This window comes from Trichechus manatus, unplaced genomic scaffold (assembly GCF_000243295.1).
Source record: "Trichechus manatus latirostris isolate Lorelei unplaced genomic scaffold, TriManLat1.0 scaffold00004, whole genome shotgun sequence".
Classification (NCBI taxonomy): domain Eukaryota; kingdom Metazoa; phylum Chordata; class Mammalia; order Sirenia; family Trichechidae; genus Trichechus; species Trichechus manatus.
Genome location: NW_004443940.1, coordinates 21,182,496 through 21,201,579, shown reverse-complemented (window position 1 = coordinate 21,201,579; position 19,084 = coordinate 21,182,496). Strand labels below are relative to the sequence as shown.

At 43.7% G+C, this 19,084-nt stretch overlaps 1 protein-coding gene across 1 annotated transcript in view; it reads right to left on the bottom strand.

Moving 5' to 3' along the window:
• GRK1 (G protein-coupled receptor kinase 1) overlaps nucleotides 1-18,312 on the bottom strand; it is a 24,417-nt gene extending 6,105 nt beyond the window's left edge. Inside the window, exons 1-5 of the mRNA XM_004369286.2 lie at nucleotides 17,614-18,312; nucleotides 15,195-15,322; nucleotides 12,687-12,844; nucleotides 11,374-11,457; nucleotides 3,637-3,761 (exon numbers count right to left, since the gene is read on the bottom strand). Coding sequence (XP_004369343.1) covers nucleotides 3,637-3,761; nucleotides 11,374-11,457; nucleotides 12,687-12,844; nucleotides 15,195-15,322; nucleotides 17,614-18,312 — 1,194 coding nt within the window. The remainder of the gene's footprint in view (nucleotides 1-3,636; nucleotides 3,762-11,373; nucleotides 11,458-12,686; nucleotides 12,845-15,194; nucleotides 15,323-17,613) is intronic.
• Nucleotides 18,313-19,084: the final 772 nt, after the last annotated feature.

Sequence of the window (19,084 nt, the reverse complement as noted above, 5' to 3'; positions counted from 1 at the left end):
AGTTAACAAGACCAAAAGCTGGTTCTTTGAAAAGATCAACAAAATTGATAAACCATTGGCCAAACTGACAAAAGAAAAACAGGAGAGGAAGCAAATAACCCGTATAAGAAATGAGATGAGAAATGAGATAGGTAGTATCACAACAGATACAACTGAAATTAAAAGAATCGTAACAGAATACTATGAAAAATTGTACTTTAACAAATTTGAAAGCCTAGAGGAAATGGACAAATTTCTAGAAACTCACTACCTACCTAAACTAACACAAACAGAGGTAGAACATCTAAACAAACCCATAACAAAAGAAGAGATTAAAAAGGTAATTTAAAAACTCCCAACAAAAAAAAAGCCCCGCCCGGATGGCGTCACTGGGAGAGTAACTTGAAATGTAAACTTCATTTAAACTACAACAATAAAAAATAAAAAAATAAAAAGAGTTAACTTTATAAACCCCAGGTGGTGTAGAGGTCTTCTCATTTTTCTATTGTCGATATTTGACTGGATTTTCAATCAACTTTACTGAGGTGTAATATACATATCACAAAGACACCCATTTTAAGTGTACAGTTTGACAAGTTTTGATAGATCACCCATGTAACCACACAGTCAACCACCACAGTCAAGCTACAGACATTTCCATCACTCCCAGAAGTCCCCTTGTGCCCTTTGTAGTCAATCTCTGCACACCGTGCCTTAGACAAATACTGATCTGTTTTCTGTCCCAATAGAGTAGATGTGCCTTTTGTAAGATTTCATATAAATGGAACTGTACAGTATTACTCTCTGTGTCTGACTTCTTTCTTACAGCATAATGGGTTTGAGATACATCCAGGCTGTTGAGTGTATCCACGGTTCACTTCTTTTTGTTGCTGAGCAAAAACATTGGATGGATGGACCACCGTTTGCTTATTATGGTGCTTTTGACTGAACTCCTAGAAGGAAATCTCATAATAGCTCATCGTTTTCATTTTATACACAGAATAACTGGGATTCTGGTTGGGGCTGTAGAATCAGAGTGAACACTGATATAAGAGCTGCGCAGCTCTCTCAAATGAGGGCTCTTATTGTGAGCCCTGAGGCTGGCCACCTGCAAGTGAATCACATACTGGTTTGTTTTGTTTTGTTTTAATATAGATAACACAAAAAACTAAAAGCCTGTTGCCGTCGAGTTGATTCCAATTCATAGCAACCCTATAGGACAGGGTAGAACTGCCCCATAAAGTTTCTGGTGGATTCGAACTGCCGACCTTTTGGTTAGCAGCTGTAGCTTTTAACCACTGTGCCACTAGGTCTCCATATATAACACCACATGTGATAAGTCAACATTTTGGGCATGTACAATTCAGTGAGATCAATTAATCATGCTATGCAACCATTACCAATATCTCTTGCCAAATTTTCCATCACCATAAGCAGAAACTCACTGCTTCCTAAACAATTATTAACCTCTTTCGCCCTCCCTGTTTTGTTCTGTTTTGTTTTTCAGAGCTGTTGGAAGTTAGGACCAGGCCTTGTGTTAGCAGTAATTTGTGGCTACATAAGTTGTTTTCTTGGCCTTCAGAGGTCAAGAGACCAATCTAGAATCACACTGAGTTGGCTAACCCTCTGCCAGGACTACTGTGGAGTACTCCTTGCACAGGGAGAGTCTGGACATGTCAATTGGAAGGTCCCTTTCTAAGGCTGAGTTTCTACACTCTGAGGCAGTGGTGACAGCAGTCCTCAATGCTGTCACCCCAGGAGATGCTGCCTCCTCTTCTACTTCCTGAAGCCTCCCTCTGCTCTGCAGACAGGCTCTTTCCCTCCTGGGTATCACCACACGGCACAGAAAAAACATGGGTCTTCCAGTCATAGGCCCTCTCTGACTCAACAAATATTCCTAGGGCAAAGGGCTGGAGCTGCACTTCTTGTTGCCTCAGACAATTACATGGTTCTTTTGTGAATGGCCTTCCCCAACAACAGAGGACCAGCACCAGCTTCAGCAGCAATCCAACCAGTATCGGGGTCTTTGTTTCAAGACTGGTGATAGCAACCCCATTGTGGGAACTTCCTCGCTCTTCTTTCCACCCTCCCTGCTCCAACCCAGATCATCTCCTCTCACCCATGAAGCCTTCCCCAGATAAATTAGGCACTATGTAAAACTTGGGGGAAGGGTTTAATATGGAGACAATATCACTTGATGGTTTGAGATGTAATAAAGTTGAGTAGCTGAAAGTGGTCTTGATATGAAAGTAGCAGGAAACATTCATTGTGGCTGGAGCATTGTTGATTTCAAGGTTGGGAGAGAGAACTAATTATTAGAGTTCAAGGTAGAGTTACAGAGACATTAAGTGTCTATAGATATGTTAGAATCATCTGAAAACTCTTTGGTTATTTTAAGATTTAGAATTTAATTGGTTCCAAAATCTATTTTAAGGGAGGGCAAGTGTGGAAGCCTGATAGGGGTGGGAACAGATTGGTAGATCCAGGAAGAAGGAAATGATGGGCATCACCTCCAGACAAAGTTGAGAGAGTGGTCAGTTTGAGCAAGAAATGTAGTTGCATCTAAAGATACAACAACTGTGTGAGTGCCCTGTACATCAGGTTCATGAATGGACAGAGACATTGACCTTCTCATTTCTGGTTGACAATCACTGTTTTGGTCATATAATAGATAGTCATATTCCTGAGCTCTCTGAGACAGTATCTGCTCAAAGGGAAGAAGCTAGTTTTGCTTCATTGATTTTGCAGAGGTAATTGGGCATCTCCAATTATTATCTTTATCTGTGGTTTTCTGGCCTAGAGAGCCAAGGACCATTCCTAGGAGATGATCACTGAACAGAAGACTGAACAGCAGAAGAAACAACAAAAAAGTATGTAGCCAGAGGGTCAGGGACACAACTACATTAAATATCCATTTTCCTCCAGGACATTCAATGGTTTTACTTCAGAAAAGTTGTGTGCCTATGAGTATGGCATGTGTTACCAGTCAGGCTTTCAGCATCTTGGGAGAAGAAGAGCTTATTGATCTGAAATGATGAGCAATAAAGCCATTCAGAGAAGGTAAGTCAATACACTCATATTCTCCCAGAGAGCACTAGCCTAGACAGCACCACAGGAAGCTGGGAATTTACTCATGGGTGCTAGTTTGAGATGATTCAGGCAGCTCTTGTACTGAAATGCTCCCTTAGTATCCTGGAGCTACAATGAGATGAAGTCATCACAACGCCTCTCTCTCTGCCAGGGAAGGGTCTACCATTAGGAAACTAATGCTCAAGACTTGAGTGGCATGTTGATGGGGACATATCTCTTCTGCCACATGCCTGCTTTGGGACAAAAGAATGGATTTCAAATCCCTCAACAACTCTACCAGCAGGTCTTAGGACCCCTGCCCCCTTCAGTCTCTTTGCATAGGTTCCTTGGCATTCCTGGACACTAGCCCCAGCTGGACCTGGAGAAGTCACCCCATTGAGAGAAAACAACACTCAGAAGCAAGATCCCTGAATTTGAGTCTGTTTCCCTAACATGGTCCTGCAGAACAACCCTCAAGGCCCAGTTCTGCCTCAGTAGTAGACCCTATCATTACTCCCATCCCCAAACGAAGGAAATTCAATACCACGGCAGCTATAAAGATATCTGCTAGGGGAAAAGATTTCCTACCTTTTCTCCTCTGGCTCGAAATGGTCCTCTGGCTGCAATCATCTCATACAACGTGACCCCCAAGGCAAAGTAATCCACGGAAAAATCATACTCCTCACTCCGTAATAGCTCAGGAGCCATGAAACCTGTCAGGGCACAAGGACAAGCTCAATGCCACATTCTTTGTTGTGGGGTCTGACCTGTGCACTGTAGGATGTTTAGCAGCATCCTTGGCTTCTACTCACTAGATGCCAGTAGCAATCCCCCCTTCCCCGGTTGTGATAACCAAAAATGTCTCCAGACATTGCCAAATGTGCCCTTGGTGGCAAAATCACCCATGGTTGAGAACCACTGATCTACACATGTGGTGTGAATTCTCATTTCCCCTTCTGATACCTCAACCTTAGAGATGATGGAAATATCACCCTATGACCAAACTGAGAAGTGATTGTCCTTCCTTGCCTCTCAAGCTACAAAAGTGTGACTGTGACTTATGGGGTTTAAGAGGTATATTTGGTGTATGACTGGTTGCAGAGAGAAGCACTACAAATTGCTTCTTGATCTGCTTTCTTCCTGAATTGTCCACAAAAGGACACGTTTAAGCCAAGACATACCAAAGATACAAAGAGTTGGAGTAAAGTCCCAGGTGCCACATTTTGGTGCTAAAGCTTAAGGAAAGTTTGCCAAGGTCAGAGCTTCGTGGAATTCAACTCACAAACTTATTCTAGACTGACATAGATCCATTTATCAGCACCCTTTAATAATACTTATTATAGCTGACATGTATTCAGTGCTTGCTGTGTGCCATAGCAGGTACAATTCTTTTCTCATTTAATCCTCATACCACCAAGAAATAAGTGTAATTACTCTTCCCATATTCCAGATAGGGAAGTAGAGGCTTAGCAAGCTTAAGTAACTTGCTCCAGATAACATAGACAGTAGGTGTAACAGAGGAAGGATTCAAATCCAGGGGCTACAGCACTAACATCTGAACTCCCAACCACTCCATTGTTCTTTAGACATGATAGTTAAACTCATTACTTATCTACCTAATTGTGTTTTTATAACTTAGTTTTTATTTTTATCAAAGTGATTCAAGTGCGTAAAGAATCAGATAGTTCTAAAAGATAGTAGTCCCCTAACCCCTTCTCCTCTACTTTATTCTCCTTTTTCAGAATTCTTTTAGCTGATTATTTTGGAATTAATATCCATATCTCTAATTAACATGTTTATATTGCTACTTTTGAATCTTTCTGTTTGGGGTCTCATCAGTTGACTTACCATCCTGGAAGTTGAGGATCTAGCTCTCATCCATTCACCACTCATGCCTCGTCCACACTTCTCACCTCTTCCACTCTCCCAATATATTATTCTGGTTGATCAACATTCAGGTCAGCACTATTCCCAGCTGAGCCAAAAATTAAACCTCAGTTATGTTATGTTTTTCAGTTTTCACAGATTATATTGTCTTGTTTTTCATTTGCTTAGTTTTCTATGTACTTATCACCAGTTCAACCCAAAATTGTCTAACAATTCTTTAATTCCCTATCATGTTTTGGTGCATCAAATATTTTATTGATTTCTTCCTCATGAGAGTCTTATGGAAACTTCTTACTTGCTGCAGTCTGAATTATGGTGTGCAGCTAGCAGCCTAGAATCTCTCTATCACCCTGACACCTTCTTCTCTCCTTTTCCTAACTTCCAGATTTTCCACTTTTTGTTGTTGTTTGTTTGTTTACTCCTTTGTTTTGGTCAAGTAGCTTTCTAAGGAAGAGTGCTGAGGAAGTAAATATTTAAGAACTTCCACATGTAAAAATGCCTTTATTTCACCAATCTTTAACTGATAGTTTGGCTGGGTATAAAATTCTAGGCATTTTTTTTTTTTCCCCCTCTGAATTTTTAAAACTTTTTCCATTGTCTTCTCACATATAGTATTACTTTTATGAATGTCGATACCATTCTGATTCCTGATGCTTTGTATGAGACTTATTTTTCCTTCCTAGAAGTTTATAGTGTCTTATTTGTCCTAAAATTTCACAATAATGTGCTTTTGTGGAGGTCTATTTTCATCCATTGTGCTGGGCATTTTCAGTCTTGAAACTCATGTCCTTCAATTCTGGGAAGTTTTACTGATATATTTCTTCCCCTCCAAGTATTCTGTTCTGTTTTTGGAATGCCTATTATTCACTCTCACTTCCAGAGGTACATGATGCTGACAATTTCTGTGCTGTTTGGGGGTTCTGTTGCTAGCTTAGGATTTAATTTTCTCAAGTTTGTAAGTTAGTTACCATTCATCCATCTATTTTCTAGCTGCCAAAATGTTGCTGTTGTATCATCTTCTGTTCTCGTTTGTCCATGTAGGTTTTAATAAAATCCCTTCACTACTGTTATTCTGAGATTTCAGTAGGGAAAACAATCAATCTACGTATTCAGGTATTAATTTTCTCCATGAGAGATCACTTCCAAATACTTTACTTAATTCAAAATATACTTTCCCCTCCATTTCCTTGATATATTGGTCATGTCAGCCTGATAAAGGAATAATTGAGTCTGGTTATGTCTTGTTTATATGTCTATAGTTGTTTATGTCTTGTTAATATCAACATTGAGTTCTAGGGATCACCATGATTTCTTCAATGATCAGAAAATCCCTTTGATAACTTATTCTTGATTATTGCCTGAAAGCAAAGTCAAGTCACACCTATCTAATTTGTTGAAATTAACTGCTCTGAAATTCCGGAAATCATCTATACTGTCTTTACCCCGCTCCCACTTCCCACTATTTCTCAGCAATCATTAACAGTGGTTCCGTAACCTCACCTGCAAGTTATGTGCACCCTGACATGGGAATTTACCCTCACCTGGTGGCCTGAACCATTTTAAAGCAGTTAAATGCCTCCTGCAATCCTTTTGCCCATAGTAGGTTCACATTCCATTTTTCTTACTATTACTTACTTACTCCTTCTCTATGACAAAGGAGTCAAGATTAAAAATAGGAGCTGCTTTCTCTAGATCGTCCATCAATATTGAACAGGGGTAAAAGCAGTGGACCTCTCTATTCCTTGACCATCTTCTTGCATTTGAATTGTCCTCAGTGTTGTTTACCAGTCACAATTCCCTCCAGACTTCGGGCAGTGCTCTGCTAGATCCCTGCCATTTCTTACAGTTACACCAGACCACGTGCTGTTCTTTCATTCTTCTGTCTTGGTCTCTTTCAGTGTCTCCCACTTTTCTCTTCAAAGGGATAATTTTTTATTTCAAGGTCATAATTACACATTTGAGGATTCCTCATCCTTGCGAATAGTCTTTCCTTCTAGAGTGATATACTGCAGACTCATGTCTGTCTCACATCAGAAATTTCCTATGTTCTGCCACTGCTCCCGGTCATCACAAGCACCAAGACATATTTGCTTACTCCCATGCACATTTGTTTGTGCCATCTACTTCCACAAAATCCTCCCTATAGGTCCATAGACATTTCTCTGAGCCCCACCAATAGTAACAATGGCACACACTTACATGTCTCGCCTATGTTCTAGGCCTGCCCTAAGTGCTCAATGTACAGTAATCCGTTTTAAGCTACATGCCCAGCCAATGAGCTAATTATGACTGTTTTACAAATGAAGAACTGTAAGCAACTTGCCCAAGATCACACAGATGTAGAAAGTCATGAAGCTAGAATCAAACCCAAGCAGTCTGGTGTCAGAGTCCATATTCTTAACTATTATGCTATCCTGACTCCTATATGCTTGTAACCACTGTGCTTTATTCTTTCTACCCTCTAGATAAAAGATCTAGAGGGTACTTATCAGATATCTGTTTCTAGTCAAGTAAGACTTCCATGAGACTTTAAGATATCCGTCATAGCTCTATCTTGCCCCATGCCAGTTCTGTGGCATATATCAGGAGTCGGGACAATATGCTGCACTCCACATATTGAAAGTTAACATACTCCTAGAGCAAATTTCCAGACTTCTCATTCCCTAGTTAGTACCTGTATAAGGCCTCGTCCAGTGCATGGGAAGGATGGAAAGGTCGGCTTCTTCTTTACCAGCAAATGCGTGCGGTCTATGACCCCTACTTCCCTGGGACTAGAAATAGGTGTTATGGACTGGGGCATGGGAACTGGCTTCTGATGATCAGATAGTTTAGAAATTCTGAGTTAAGCAAAGCTAATTGTATCTATTTTAGCTCCTCTCTGATCCTTTAACATACTAATTACACAATAAATTTTCAAGAAAGATGTACTTCGCAACATTTGCCAAAATGATTAGACCACAGAATCATTTTACTCCAAAGAGGTTATAGAAATCAAATTCCACAGACCCTAAGGGAACATGGACCTAAATATATCTTTCTATATTCTGCATGTTCAGAGAATTATACCATTATCCAGACTTTTGGTCAGACTATGTGAGAAAGGAGCCCTTGTGGCACAGAGGTTAAAGCACTCAGCCACTAACCAAAAGGTCAGTAGTTCAAACCCACCAGCTACTCTGTGGGAGAAAGATGTGGCAGTCTGCTTCCGTAAAAATTTACAGCCTTGGAAACCCTGTGGGGCAGTTCTACTCTGTCCTATAGGATCTCTATAAGTCAGAATCGACTCAACAGCAATGAGTTTTATGTGAGAAAGAATGTTTAAGTGACCACAATATCTAGATTAAATCAAGAGCCCAAGCGAAAGGTCCGACCAAATTATGAGTAACTTGAAGCCCAGCCATAAATCATCTCCTAGAGCAAATTATTCAGGGCACTTCTGGTCTGTTCCACACAATCCATCCCAAATTATATATATATATGTGTGTGTGTGCATGTGTGTGTGTGTATATATATATATATAGATAGATAGATAGATAGATAGATAGATAGTATCCCCAGGGTCTTGCACAGTGCTTGGAATAAAGTAGGTGACCATAAGAACTTGATGAATGAATGAATACTATCTTAATCTATTTACTAATTCTTTTGCATATTAACTCATCTCCCCCACCTGACTGAAGACCCTTTGAGGACAAAGAACGTGTCCTATACTTCTGTTGTGTGTCCCACCGTGCTAGCACCAAAAGAAAACCCAAACCCTTTGCCATCGAGTCAATTCCAACTCATGGTGACCCAATAGGACAGAGCAGAACTGTTCCATAGGCAGGACTAGCAAAATGAGTTGCCTCATAGATTACTGTTTATCGGTGGATTGACTCACTGACTGACTGAGGCGACAACCACCTGTGAAAGTTGCAGGGCACCAGCTACAGGTGGAGCTGCTGTCGGCATTATTCCTATCACGAGGATAGAGCTCGAAGGGTTCACGGGAGGAACTAGGAGAAGGATCTGGAGGGGAGCTCCTTTAGCTTTGCTTGATGCCCCAGCCTTTTCACTTGCACTCCAATATCAGCAACTATTATCTGTTTTAGAGTCACAGCCAGGGCCTAATAGCAAACGTAAAGGGTGATTTCTGCACACACCATGCGCCCGGGCTAATAGAGAGATGCCGTCTCAGAAAGTTTTGTACCACCTAGCGTTCAGCGTGATAACAAAGTGATTCCTTCCATAGCAATGACAATGGCGCCCTCTGGTGGCCAGTTTGACCCTCACACTTAGCGTGTAAAGCAACGATCTTAATAGTTTATATTAACACCACTACTGTACATCAAATCCTGACTTTGTCAGGGAATCTTGACGCATTTTGCTGTAGAGATGTTCTTTGTAGTTTTCTCCTAATGATCTGAATCTCCCTGAAAGATGTGAGTAAAGAGCTTTCAGGGAGGAAAAATGCCCTGGAGTAGAACTTCATGAGTTTTGGTTGAGGATTATGCAAACTCGGGTAACATAGAAGACAGCATACAGTCTTCCCAGCGCATTTCTGCCACAGACACAGAACAGGGCTGTTGTTACGTGAAAAGCAAAGGCCGCCCCCAAGGCTTTGCCCTGCTGTGGAACTGCTTTACAGACAAGCTGCCTTCCAAAACGATCTTTTCCATAACTGGGGATGCCTCTGACGGAGCCCAGAGCCATTCAGCACCTACTGCATTCTGCTCCAGACAAATACAACACAGACGCAAAGTGTGTTCGTGTGGAAAGTCTCTCGCCAGCGTTGTCCTTCCTCGCCAACGAGGGGAAAGAACAGTTCTCATCCTTCTTCCAGGCATAACCTTTCCCCTTAATACTGTTACAGATGTGGACAAACGTACTGGGGCAACAGGAACAAACACAAAAGGTGCTCAAAGCAGGAGGATTCAACGGTATAAAACAAGATCTGAATTGTTACTCTGTACAACACCGCAATTTCGGGGTGATAGCGCTTTCTCCCTAAGGCCACAACAAATCAGGGGAAAAAAAGATATTTGGTAAGACGTCTTATCCGAAATAAGCCTGGAAACATTGACTCATCAAGAATGTGGAAGAAAAATAAGAATTACAATTGATTGAGTGGCTACTACGTGCCAGGTGCTTTTGACAACATTGTCATATTTAGTTCTCACAACAAGGCTGGAGTGGTATTATCATCTCCATTGTGCAGATAAAGAGCCTAACGCTCAGAGAGGTTAAGTGAATTACCCAGGGTCACGCAGCTAATAAGGAACGTGCCTAGAATATGAAGCCAGCTCCACCTGACTCTAAAGTATCTCCTCTCTCCTCTACAGTGCTGCTCCTTCCTGCCTGGAGGGAAGGCTGTGAGAAGACGGAGATGGGGTGGAGGAGGCAGCAGGGCTTCAGGGACACTCCTGACATGCAGACGGATCTACTCCGACTTTGTTATTTGCACAAGAGCAGCTCCTTCTTCTTCAGGGCCCCTATCCCTCGTCAGCACTATACTCCACACTTTTTTTTTTTTCACTTGCCATCAAGTCGACGCTGACTCATGGTGACTCCATGTGTGTCAGAGTAGAACTGTGCTCCATAGGGCTTTCAATAGCTGATTTTTTGAGAAGTAGTAAATCCCCAGGCCTTTCTTCCAAGGCTCCTCTGGGCGGACTCGAACCTCCAACCTTTCAAACTCCACCCAGGGACTCCACACTCTATGCTAGACTTTCCTTAGACAGCAAAGGCCTTGACCGTGCTGAGGGCTGGGGCAAGTTAACCTCTTGACTGTCATTCTAGTCTGATCACACTGTATGCGGGTGTATGCCCATGAAGTGCTGGCACAGGCTTTATTAAAGTTAGCAAGCATTAAGGACTGTAAACAAAGGGCTAACAAAAGCTGAGTTCCTGAACCTAGTGCTCTGTGATGTGGTTCATCTAGAGCAGGCCCACGGAGCTCCAGTCTGCCCCATGGTCGGAGCTTCTGGACAAACTCATGAGGCTGATGCCAGGAAAGCCCTAAATGTCCGTTCTGGGGTCCCATCTGCTCTCTGGACTCTTCTGGAGGGAGTGGCCCATCAAGGCACCTAAAGGAGAAAGCTTTTATCATAGAGGCCACTGTGTGTCGACATCAATCTTTTTTTTTAAGTAGGGGGGATTATTTCTACAGTGAATGACAGACTCTTAGGACAGCTCCAGGTTAATACATCTGTGCATGTCCATTGGCAAACCCCGCTAATGTTTTATAATTGCTCCAAAGGGTAAGAAAATCTCGCTCCCCACACCAGCCTGAATCTGTTGCCTGTCCCACCCCTCACCATGCCTCTCACCCCACCCCCAGTCCGTGGAGACCCAAAGGGGTCCTTGCTTCTTGCTCCCTTGCCCTGGAGAGGGGCTCATCTGCTTACCCTTCCCAAGGAAGCAGAAGCAGCTGCCCCCTGTCTCTTTTGCCCCTTTTACCTGGAGTCCCTGCATAGCCCTTGGTCTTGGTCTGCCCGTCCTTCAGTTCCACTGCCAGCCCAAGGTCAGAGATTCGTATATTGCCTGAAAAGCAAACATCAACTAAGGTCACACGTGACTCCACAGAACAAAGAGTCTGGCGTGCCCAGAGCCTCAAGGGAGCCAAGCACCACCCTCTGCACACACCTGGATGGCCGCATGGGCAGCAAGGTCACAGCAGCCCAGGTACCTGGGGGAAACTCTCCCCCCTCCTTCCCTGGCCAGACCGCAGAGAGGCCTAGAGGGGACAGAGGGGGCTGGGGACTGAGCACCATCAGTACCTGCAACTGGAATTTAGGGCATAATCAATCCAAAATTCAGTTTCTTCATCTGCTTTCTCTTTCCCAATCTCTGCCGCAACAGCTTTGGTGAATACCTATGTATTTCCTTGATTTTCTGATATGAACGGAGGGCAATCTAAAGACAGTTTTGGATGCCTACATCTCTATGTTTAGTTTCTGAGAAGAATCCCAATTTGATTTCACATATAAGCCAGAAAGGGAAAAAAAAAAAAAACACAGTAAGGATCTGGCCATAAATTGTTAACCGTTTACTAGTAGATCTAAGAACAATAGATATCTTTGGATGAACCACAGTTCACCAAAGTCCATTAAAAATCATAATGTCCATTTGAAGATTCTGCCAGCCACTTTTCTGCTTCGAATGGTTGAATGAAAATAATGAAATTTAAGATGTGCCCTTAAAACTGTAGTGCTTTCTTAGCTATGTTATTATTGTTGGGTGTCGTCCAGTCAATTCCGACTCATAGCTACCCCCTGTGACAGAACAGAACTGTCCCATAGGGTTTCCAGGGCTGCAATCTTGACAGGAGCAGTTTGCCAGGTCCTCTCCCCCGGGGCCACTGCGTGGGTTCAAACTGCCAACCTTTTGGTTAGCAGCCAGGTGCTTAACCATTTGCACCACGAGGCCTCCTCTTTATATAAGCTACACATGGTGCCTTTAAGTGTGCTTTTAAGTGTTTGGCTGCCAACCAAAAGGTCAGCCGTTTGAATCCACCAGCTGCTCCTTGGAAACCCAATAAGGCAGTTCTACTCTGTCTTTGCAGGTTGCTGTAAGTTGGAATCAACTCAGGGCAGTGGGTTTGGTTTGGTTTTTTAAATGTAGCAAAATGTAACAAAATCTGTTCACTCCTCTTAAAGGAGACTGTATGGAGCACAAAGACAAGCTGGGAGAGAGCAGCCTGGCTGGACTGACTCGCATAATCCACCCCTGAGACAGCGGGGAACACTGTGTGGGGAAAGGCTGGCCCTCACCGTCCTTGTCCAAGAGGACGTTCTCGGGCTTGAGGTCCCGGTAGACGATCCTCCTCTGGTGCAGGTGCTCCAGCCCACTGATGATCTGGGCCGTGTAGAAGACGGCACGCGGCTCCTCAAAGCCAGGGTTGTCCTCGTGGACGTTATAGATGTGATACCTGGGGGAACAGACCACCGTGAGAGAGGCAAGTACTTGTCTATGCCCAGCTCCAAGCAGTGTGCCCCCTGAAAACCAGCGAAGGCTTCAGAAGCATACGTTGTTTCACGGGACTGTCTGGCTGCAGGGACGTTTGTCTGGTTATTTAGATACCACACCAGAGGCAATACCAAGATCCTGTTTTAGCTGGTGGCTTTAACGTCCTCGCAAACACTTAACCACGCTGTTAAAGGGGAGAAACGGGGATGACTCAAAGTCATCTTGTCTCCCTTTCCTTTCCCCACGCTGGCCGCAGAAGCTGGAAAACAGGCCTCAAAGCCATTCCACTGCCGCCAATGGAATGAATAAAGGCACAGAGGAAGGCGAGAGATATCTGGATAAGCTGTCCAAGTTATTTCAAAATATAAATAATTTATTTAGAGTCTATATAAATATATAAGCTATTTCAGCCAACCTTAAGAAGCAGAGTCCTTGATGGATTGTGGAGTGATATATACACCTCTTCTTATTTTTTCCACTATGACATTTTACAGAGAAACAAAACCTAATGAATACAAAGGGAGCTCTGATGGATAGTGATTAAGCACCTGGCTGCTAACCTAAGGGTCATCGGTTCGAACTCATCAGCCGCTCTGTGGGAGAAAAGACCTGGCAATCTGCTTCCTTAAAGATTACAGCCTTGGAAGCCATATGGGGCAGTTCTGCTGTCCTATAGGGTTGCTATGAGTCGGAACTGACTCAATGGCGACAGGTTTGGTTTTGGTTTTTGGTTAACGAATAAAATGAGATAAATTATTTAAAACTAGATAAACAACCAGGGAGAGTAGAGACAGAGCAGGATTCCTAAGGAAACTCTTCCAATTAGAGCTGAACACAAGGCAGCTAGAATAATAAAAATAAATAATACTATAAATTTCTCTGTAAAATTAATAATTAATAAATTTATAAAATATAAATAATTGAAAATATCATTTTCATTTCCATTGTCTTGAAAGTATTTTATCTGTGCTTCCTAACACACTTTTCCTCCCCTTTCTTGTGACCTTGAATGGGTTATTTAATCTAGTCCTCAGATTCTTCATCTGTAAAATGGGGCAATCAAACTTACCGCACGGAGTTTCAATAGAGATAAAACCAGATGAGAGAATGGATGTGCAGGGCCTTGCAAATAACAACAATAATAGCAGTATCTCACTTTTATTTAACTCTTATATGTGCTAGCTGCTCTCCTAAGTATTCCATGTATATTACCACACTTGATCCTCACAACAACCTTTGAACATAACCCCTTGCTGTCGAGTTGATTCCAACTCATAGCAACCCTATAGGACACAGTAGAACTGCCCCATAGGGTTTCCAAGGAGCGGCTGGTGGATTTGAAACTGCCAGCTTTTTAGTTATCAGCTGAGCTCTTAACCACTGTACCCCCAGGGCTCCAAACATAGGTATTATTTATCCACATTTTATGGATCAGGAAATTGAGTCAAGGAGAGATTAGGTTGCCCAGCTAGTAAATGAGTTAGTTTTCCTTCCCTTCACCCAAAAATAAAATTCAGGTGACTGAGCTCAAACCCAGTCAGGGTTTTAGATCATCCAAGCCTCCCAAAGAGTCCAGAGTCCCTTTCCCCTCTCTGAGAGCCAATGATCTGACTTCTCCTCAGGAGCCCAGGGCCTGGCTCTCAGATCTAGGGCAAATCAAGGCACAGGGCAAATGCTGAGACACGACCTCATCCTTTCTGCCAGGTGATGGGAAAACCATGGTTTCTTCAACTGGCCACATTGTGTTTCTAGCTCTGTTGTCATGTCCTAAGAGCGGCCCTTCACAGAATGGGGAAGTTGATGACGTTTGTCTTCATTTACCAGCCCTCTTAATGGAAAGCCCTCAACCCCTCTCTAGGCCCCCCACCTCCACCCCATTATTCATCCATCCAAACAGTTCATACTAGCTGACCACTCTACCCATAGCATCATATGTGCTTGCTGTCTGCACCCCTCAGCCCCACCTCCCCAATGTCAAACCAAACCCAGCTTAAGAAAGGGAGCGACATCCTGATTCACAGGGTCATACAAATGGCCTACTTCCCCTAGGGTTACCTGCCTTTCGTAAGAGACTGAGGGCACTGCATTTCAGGTGTCAGAGCTGGAAATTAGGAAGAGAATTTTGATTGGGGCACAGGGCTTTCCCTCTGCTCATCAAATAGCAAGTCATGAGCAGCCGCAGCTCTGCCCACATGGAAAGCATCCTCGGTCAGGTCCCAGAGATCTTCTCACCAAGCTCGGACCGTCAGACCCTCTCTATCCCAGGTCACAGCCAGGTCACCCTCTCCCACATCTGGAGAAGGTCCCTTTACCTTATGTCGCCTCCATTCATGATGGTCATCACCAGACAGAGTTCGGCTTTGGTTTCAAACGCATAGGCCAGAGAGACTATAAACCTGCTATGTACTTTTGCTAGAATCTTCTTCTCTACCATAGCACCCTGAAAAGCAAGATGTTGAATAAGTACCCAGGTTTAGGTGGAAAAGTGCCATCTTCATAAAAGGCCAAGTTCCACAAGCCTAGAAAATCTCATTAAGACCATGAGCTACACAGTGTTGCATTCTGCTTAATGTATGCACACAAAAAATAGAAACATAGTTGCCAATATGTTTTAAAAATAGTTTGCAAAAAGCAATTGCAAGTAACATAAACAGGTGTCACTCTCCCCATTTCATAGAAAGAAAACTTGACATGGCATATTCATTAATGTACAGAGGACTAGGCAGTCTGCTGGATCAGCCTCCAGGCAGGTGATGCTCAAACCAACCAGTTTTTTAAAATATCAGAATAAGTTTCCACCTTCTTCTGACAACCTTTTTAGTGTTTACTTTCCCTTAGTGCTTTCCTTTCTAACCAACTCATCTTTCCTCTTTTCTCTCTTTCAGGCTTCTGTGGAGACAGAGAACACTTCGCCAGAGCCCCTCCTCAAACTGCCTCACACCTCTATTTCATTTTTTATCTCTATTTTAAAACCCCATGCTGTTCCATTTAAACATGTTTTTAAAAGTTGTGTTTGGATAAGGCAAGCCGAATCTTTTCTTGAGGAAGGAATTCTTGATGTTGGAGAAGGCCCTTTCTATCTGCACCTGCATGGAAATATTTTAGGTTGATTTTATTTTGTATTAAGTTCAAGTAGGCTACTGAACGCAAAAGGGAGAAGAGATTATTGCACTGTAATTGTTGAATTAAAATTACAGTTATACAACCATAATTACTTCTACCACCAAATCTCACAGTTAGATCACTGTGGATTTTGCTGGATCCCTTCACTCAACTGGTTACCATAAACATCTGATATTTAACCTTTCAGTGAGAGAGATAAATCTGTGCAATAGCTGCAACAATGGACTCGAACATGTTGGCAATTGTGAGGATGACATAGCCCCAGGCGACACTTCGCTCTGCTGTACACAGTGTCGCCATGAGCCTGAGCCGACTCAACAGCAGCTAGCTAGCTACCTATCTAACCGTTAGCTAATAGGCCTAAATGACAGGTGTGCCTGGCCCACTGTCAAGGAGACACCTAGCTGGGCGATGCTTTGTGATGGTTCTGTTTAACCCTAAACACTTTGTCTGCCCTCAGCACTATCTGTGCTGTGCCACTCGAAAGAGCAAAAGAGAACTGTATGTGGCAGAATGTGCAGCTGGGGAGGCTGCTTTAGGAGATGTATTCGTAAGACATTGTAAGCAGCTTTCACAGATCCTGTCCTAAAAGGGCATTCTGAAGCCAATTAGGTGGAGAGGATAAAACTTAGAGCAACCTGTACATGCCTTCCATTCACTCACATTCCCTGGAAAATACCTGCCTTCAGGGGCAAAAACATCCTGCACCCCAGCATTACAGAGGGTTTCCGTCTCATATAAACATGTCAATCAAAGTGAGATTTGGCTGCATGTAGGAGAGAAGGGGTATATGGGAACTCACTGTACTTTCTGCACAATTTCTCTATAAACCTAAAACTGCTTTAAAAATAGTCTATTTTTTAAAAAGTGATATTTGACACAATTCCTGCCACAATTTTTTTGGGCATTTTCTGTCATAATATGATGTAAGGGTTTGGGGAAAGTCTTTCAGAAAGTCAGACTAAAGAATCCAGAAGAATAATCCCCTAAACCACTTTCCCCTATAAGGTACTCTTCCCCTTAAACTTGCTACAGTATTTCAGGGGTGTTAGCAAAAGAAAGAAAGACGACCAAACGTGGAACATCATCACCACATCAAGAAGCGAACACCAAGGCTGCTCTCTGAGGAGGGAGGTCTGCAAACCCTCTGTCCTTATTAACAGCAGCGGGACAAATCAAATCACAGGACTGGAGAGGAATTTAGAGGTCATACACCGCATCCTGCTAGGTCCACACTGTGGCCAGAAAACAGCAAGAGCTGAAATACAATGCCACAAAAATATAAAAAAGAAAGAAGGAAAAAGGACTAATTTTGATGTGCGATATTTAAACGTGATGCAGAAGAAAATGCTCTAGAAATGAGCCAATGATTGCACCAGTGAAGAGGGTTTGGATGGCCAATGGCAAGGTTAACATACTGTCCAAGGCAAGGTTGTCTTCTACCTCCAGCGTGCAAGCCAGCTAAGGGGGGGCCATTAGGACATTGACTAATCCTCTACATTCTAATTTACATTCTCAGATCCTCACCCACCCGCCCCGCCCCACCCCACCGTGGGAATCTAAAAGCCATTTACTTTGCACTTGCTGTGAACTATTGCGGCTGCTTACTTGGTACCCCTTCCTTTTCTTCAGCCTCTTCTTATTCAGTTTTTTACAAGCATACATCTTGCCAGTGGCCTTCATCTGGCAGGCTGACACCTCCCCAAATCCCCCTTTCCCCAGGATCCTGAAGTCCAGAAACCAGTCTTCCCCCATGGGCTGGGCCTCCAGCCACTTCCACTGGAGGAATCGCAGAAAGTAGAGGCTCTCCAGGTACTCCTGGAAGGGGGACTGGCTCAGGTGCGCCATGGTGGCCTGCAGGATGGGTTCGAAGAGTCCATCCTCTACAGCTGCGTGCACCGCCTTCACCTTCGCCATCATCCCCTCGTCCAGAAAGCCGCAGAAGAGCTTGGCCTGGGGGTCCAAGTACTCAGCCAGGATGGCCTGGGCCTTTTGCAAACGGAAATTGGTGTCTGCTGTGTCATAGTCCTCAATGTCCTTCCAGAGCTCCAGGGCGGGCACGTGCCTGTCGTTTGCCTTCAGGAACTGCTGGAAGAGGCGCTTGCCAATGGGCTGTTCTGAACACACACTTTCAAACTCGAGGTTGAGACTCTCGCGAAGGGACTCGCATTTGGAGAGGGGGGGCAGCTTGAGCTTTGCAAAGTACTTCTTGTCCCGGGAACACTGGGTGCTGCTCCCATCAATACTGCCCCGGGCGGCGATGAAGGCAGAATTGGCCACCACAGTCTCCAAGGCCCCAAAATCCATCCTGGTTCTGGTCTCTGGCCCGCTTCAGGCATGAGAAGCCATAGGTCAACGCTGGGTCCACGGAGCCTTCGTCTAGATGAGGGTGGACCTGTTGCCCTTGGCCTGTGGCACCAGTCCTGCCCTCACGGGGACAAGGAAGATGTCCTGGCCAGTGCAATGGACTGGGACTGGGAAAGTCCCAGGAACCTCACAGGCTGAAGCTACATCAGACTAAATCCCAGGCCCCTGAGGTGTTAGGGAGGGTGAGTTAGAGGTGATTAACAAGTGCCAGAAAAAGACAATCCCCTAAGCCATCTCCTAAACGGATTAGACAGATAATTCAACCCCGACTCTCTTCCTTTCTGGGCGACCGTGTTTGTTTTCCTGTCAGAAAGAACAAACACCAGTATTCTTGGGGTGTGCAGCGCTAAAGCATTCAGCTGCAAATTCATTCTGAGTTGCCCTTCAGTTTGACCCTCTGGCTTAACCAAACGGTCTGGAATGCCTGTTTGTTTCCTGGCTGGAGCAATGTCGGACTGGAAGGTCTCTGCGTGGAGACCCGAACCCTGCAAAAGAGAGGCGCCAAGGGAGCCCAAATACGGAAGGGGGGGAGGGGGGCGTCAAGGAGAAACCTTAATTTACTAAAGATGGCTGGCTGTTTTTTCCCTGCTACATTTCATTTTTATCTTTAAAAACAATCAGAAGAAAATAAGCTGATAGTAATTTAGAGAGACAAACTAATAGTAATAAAACAATGAAAAGCTTCCTAGGGGTATCCTTGGGTGAAACCACT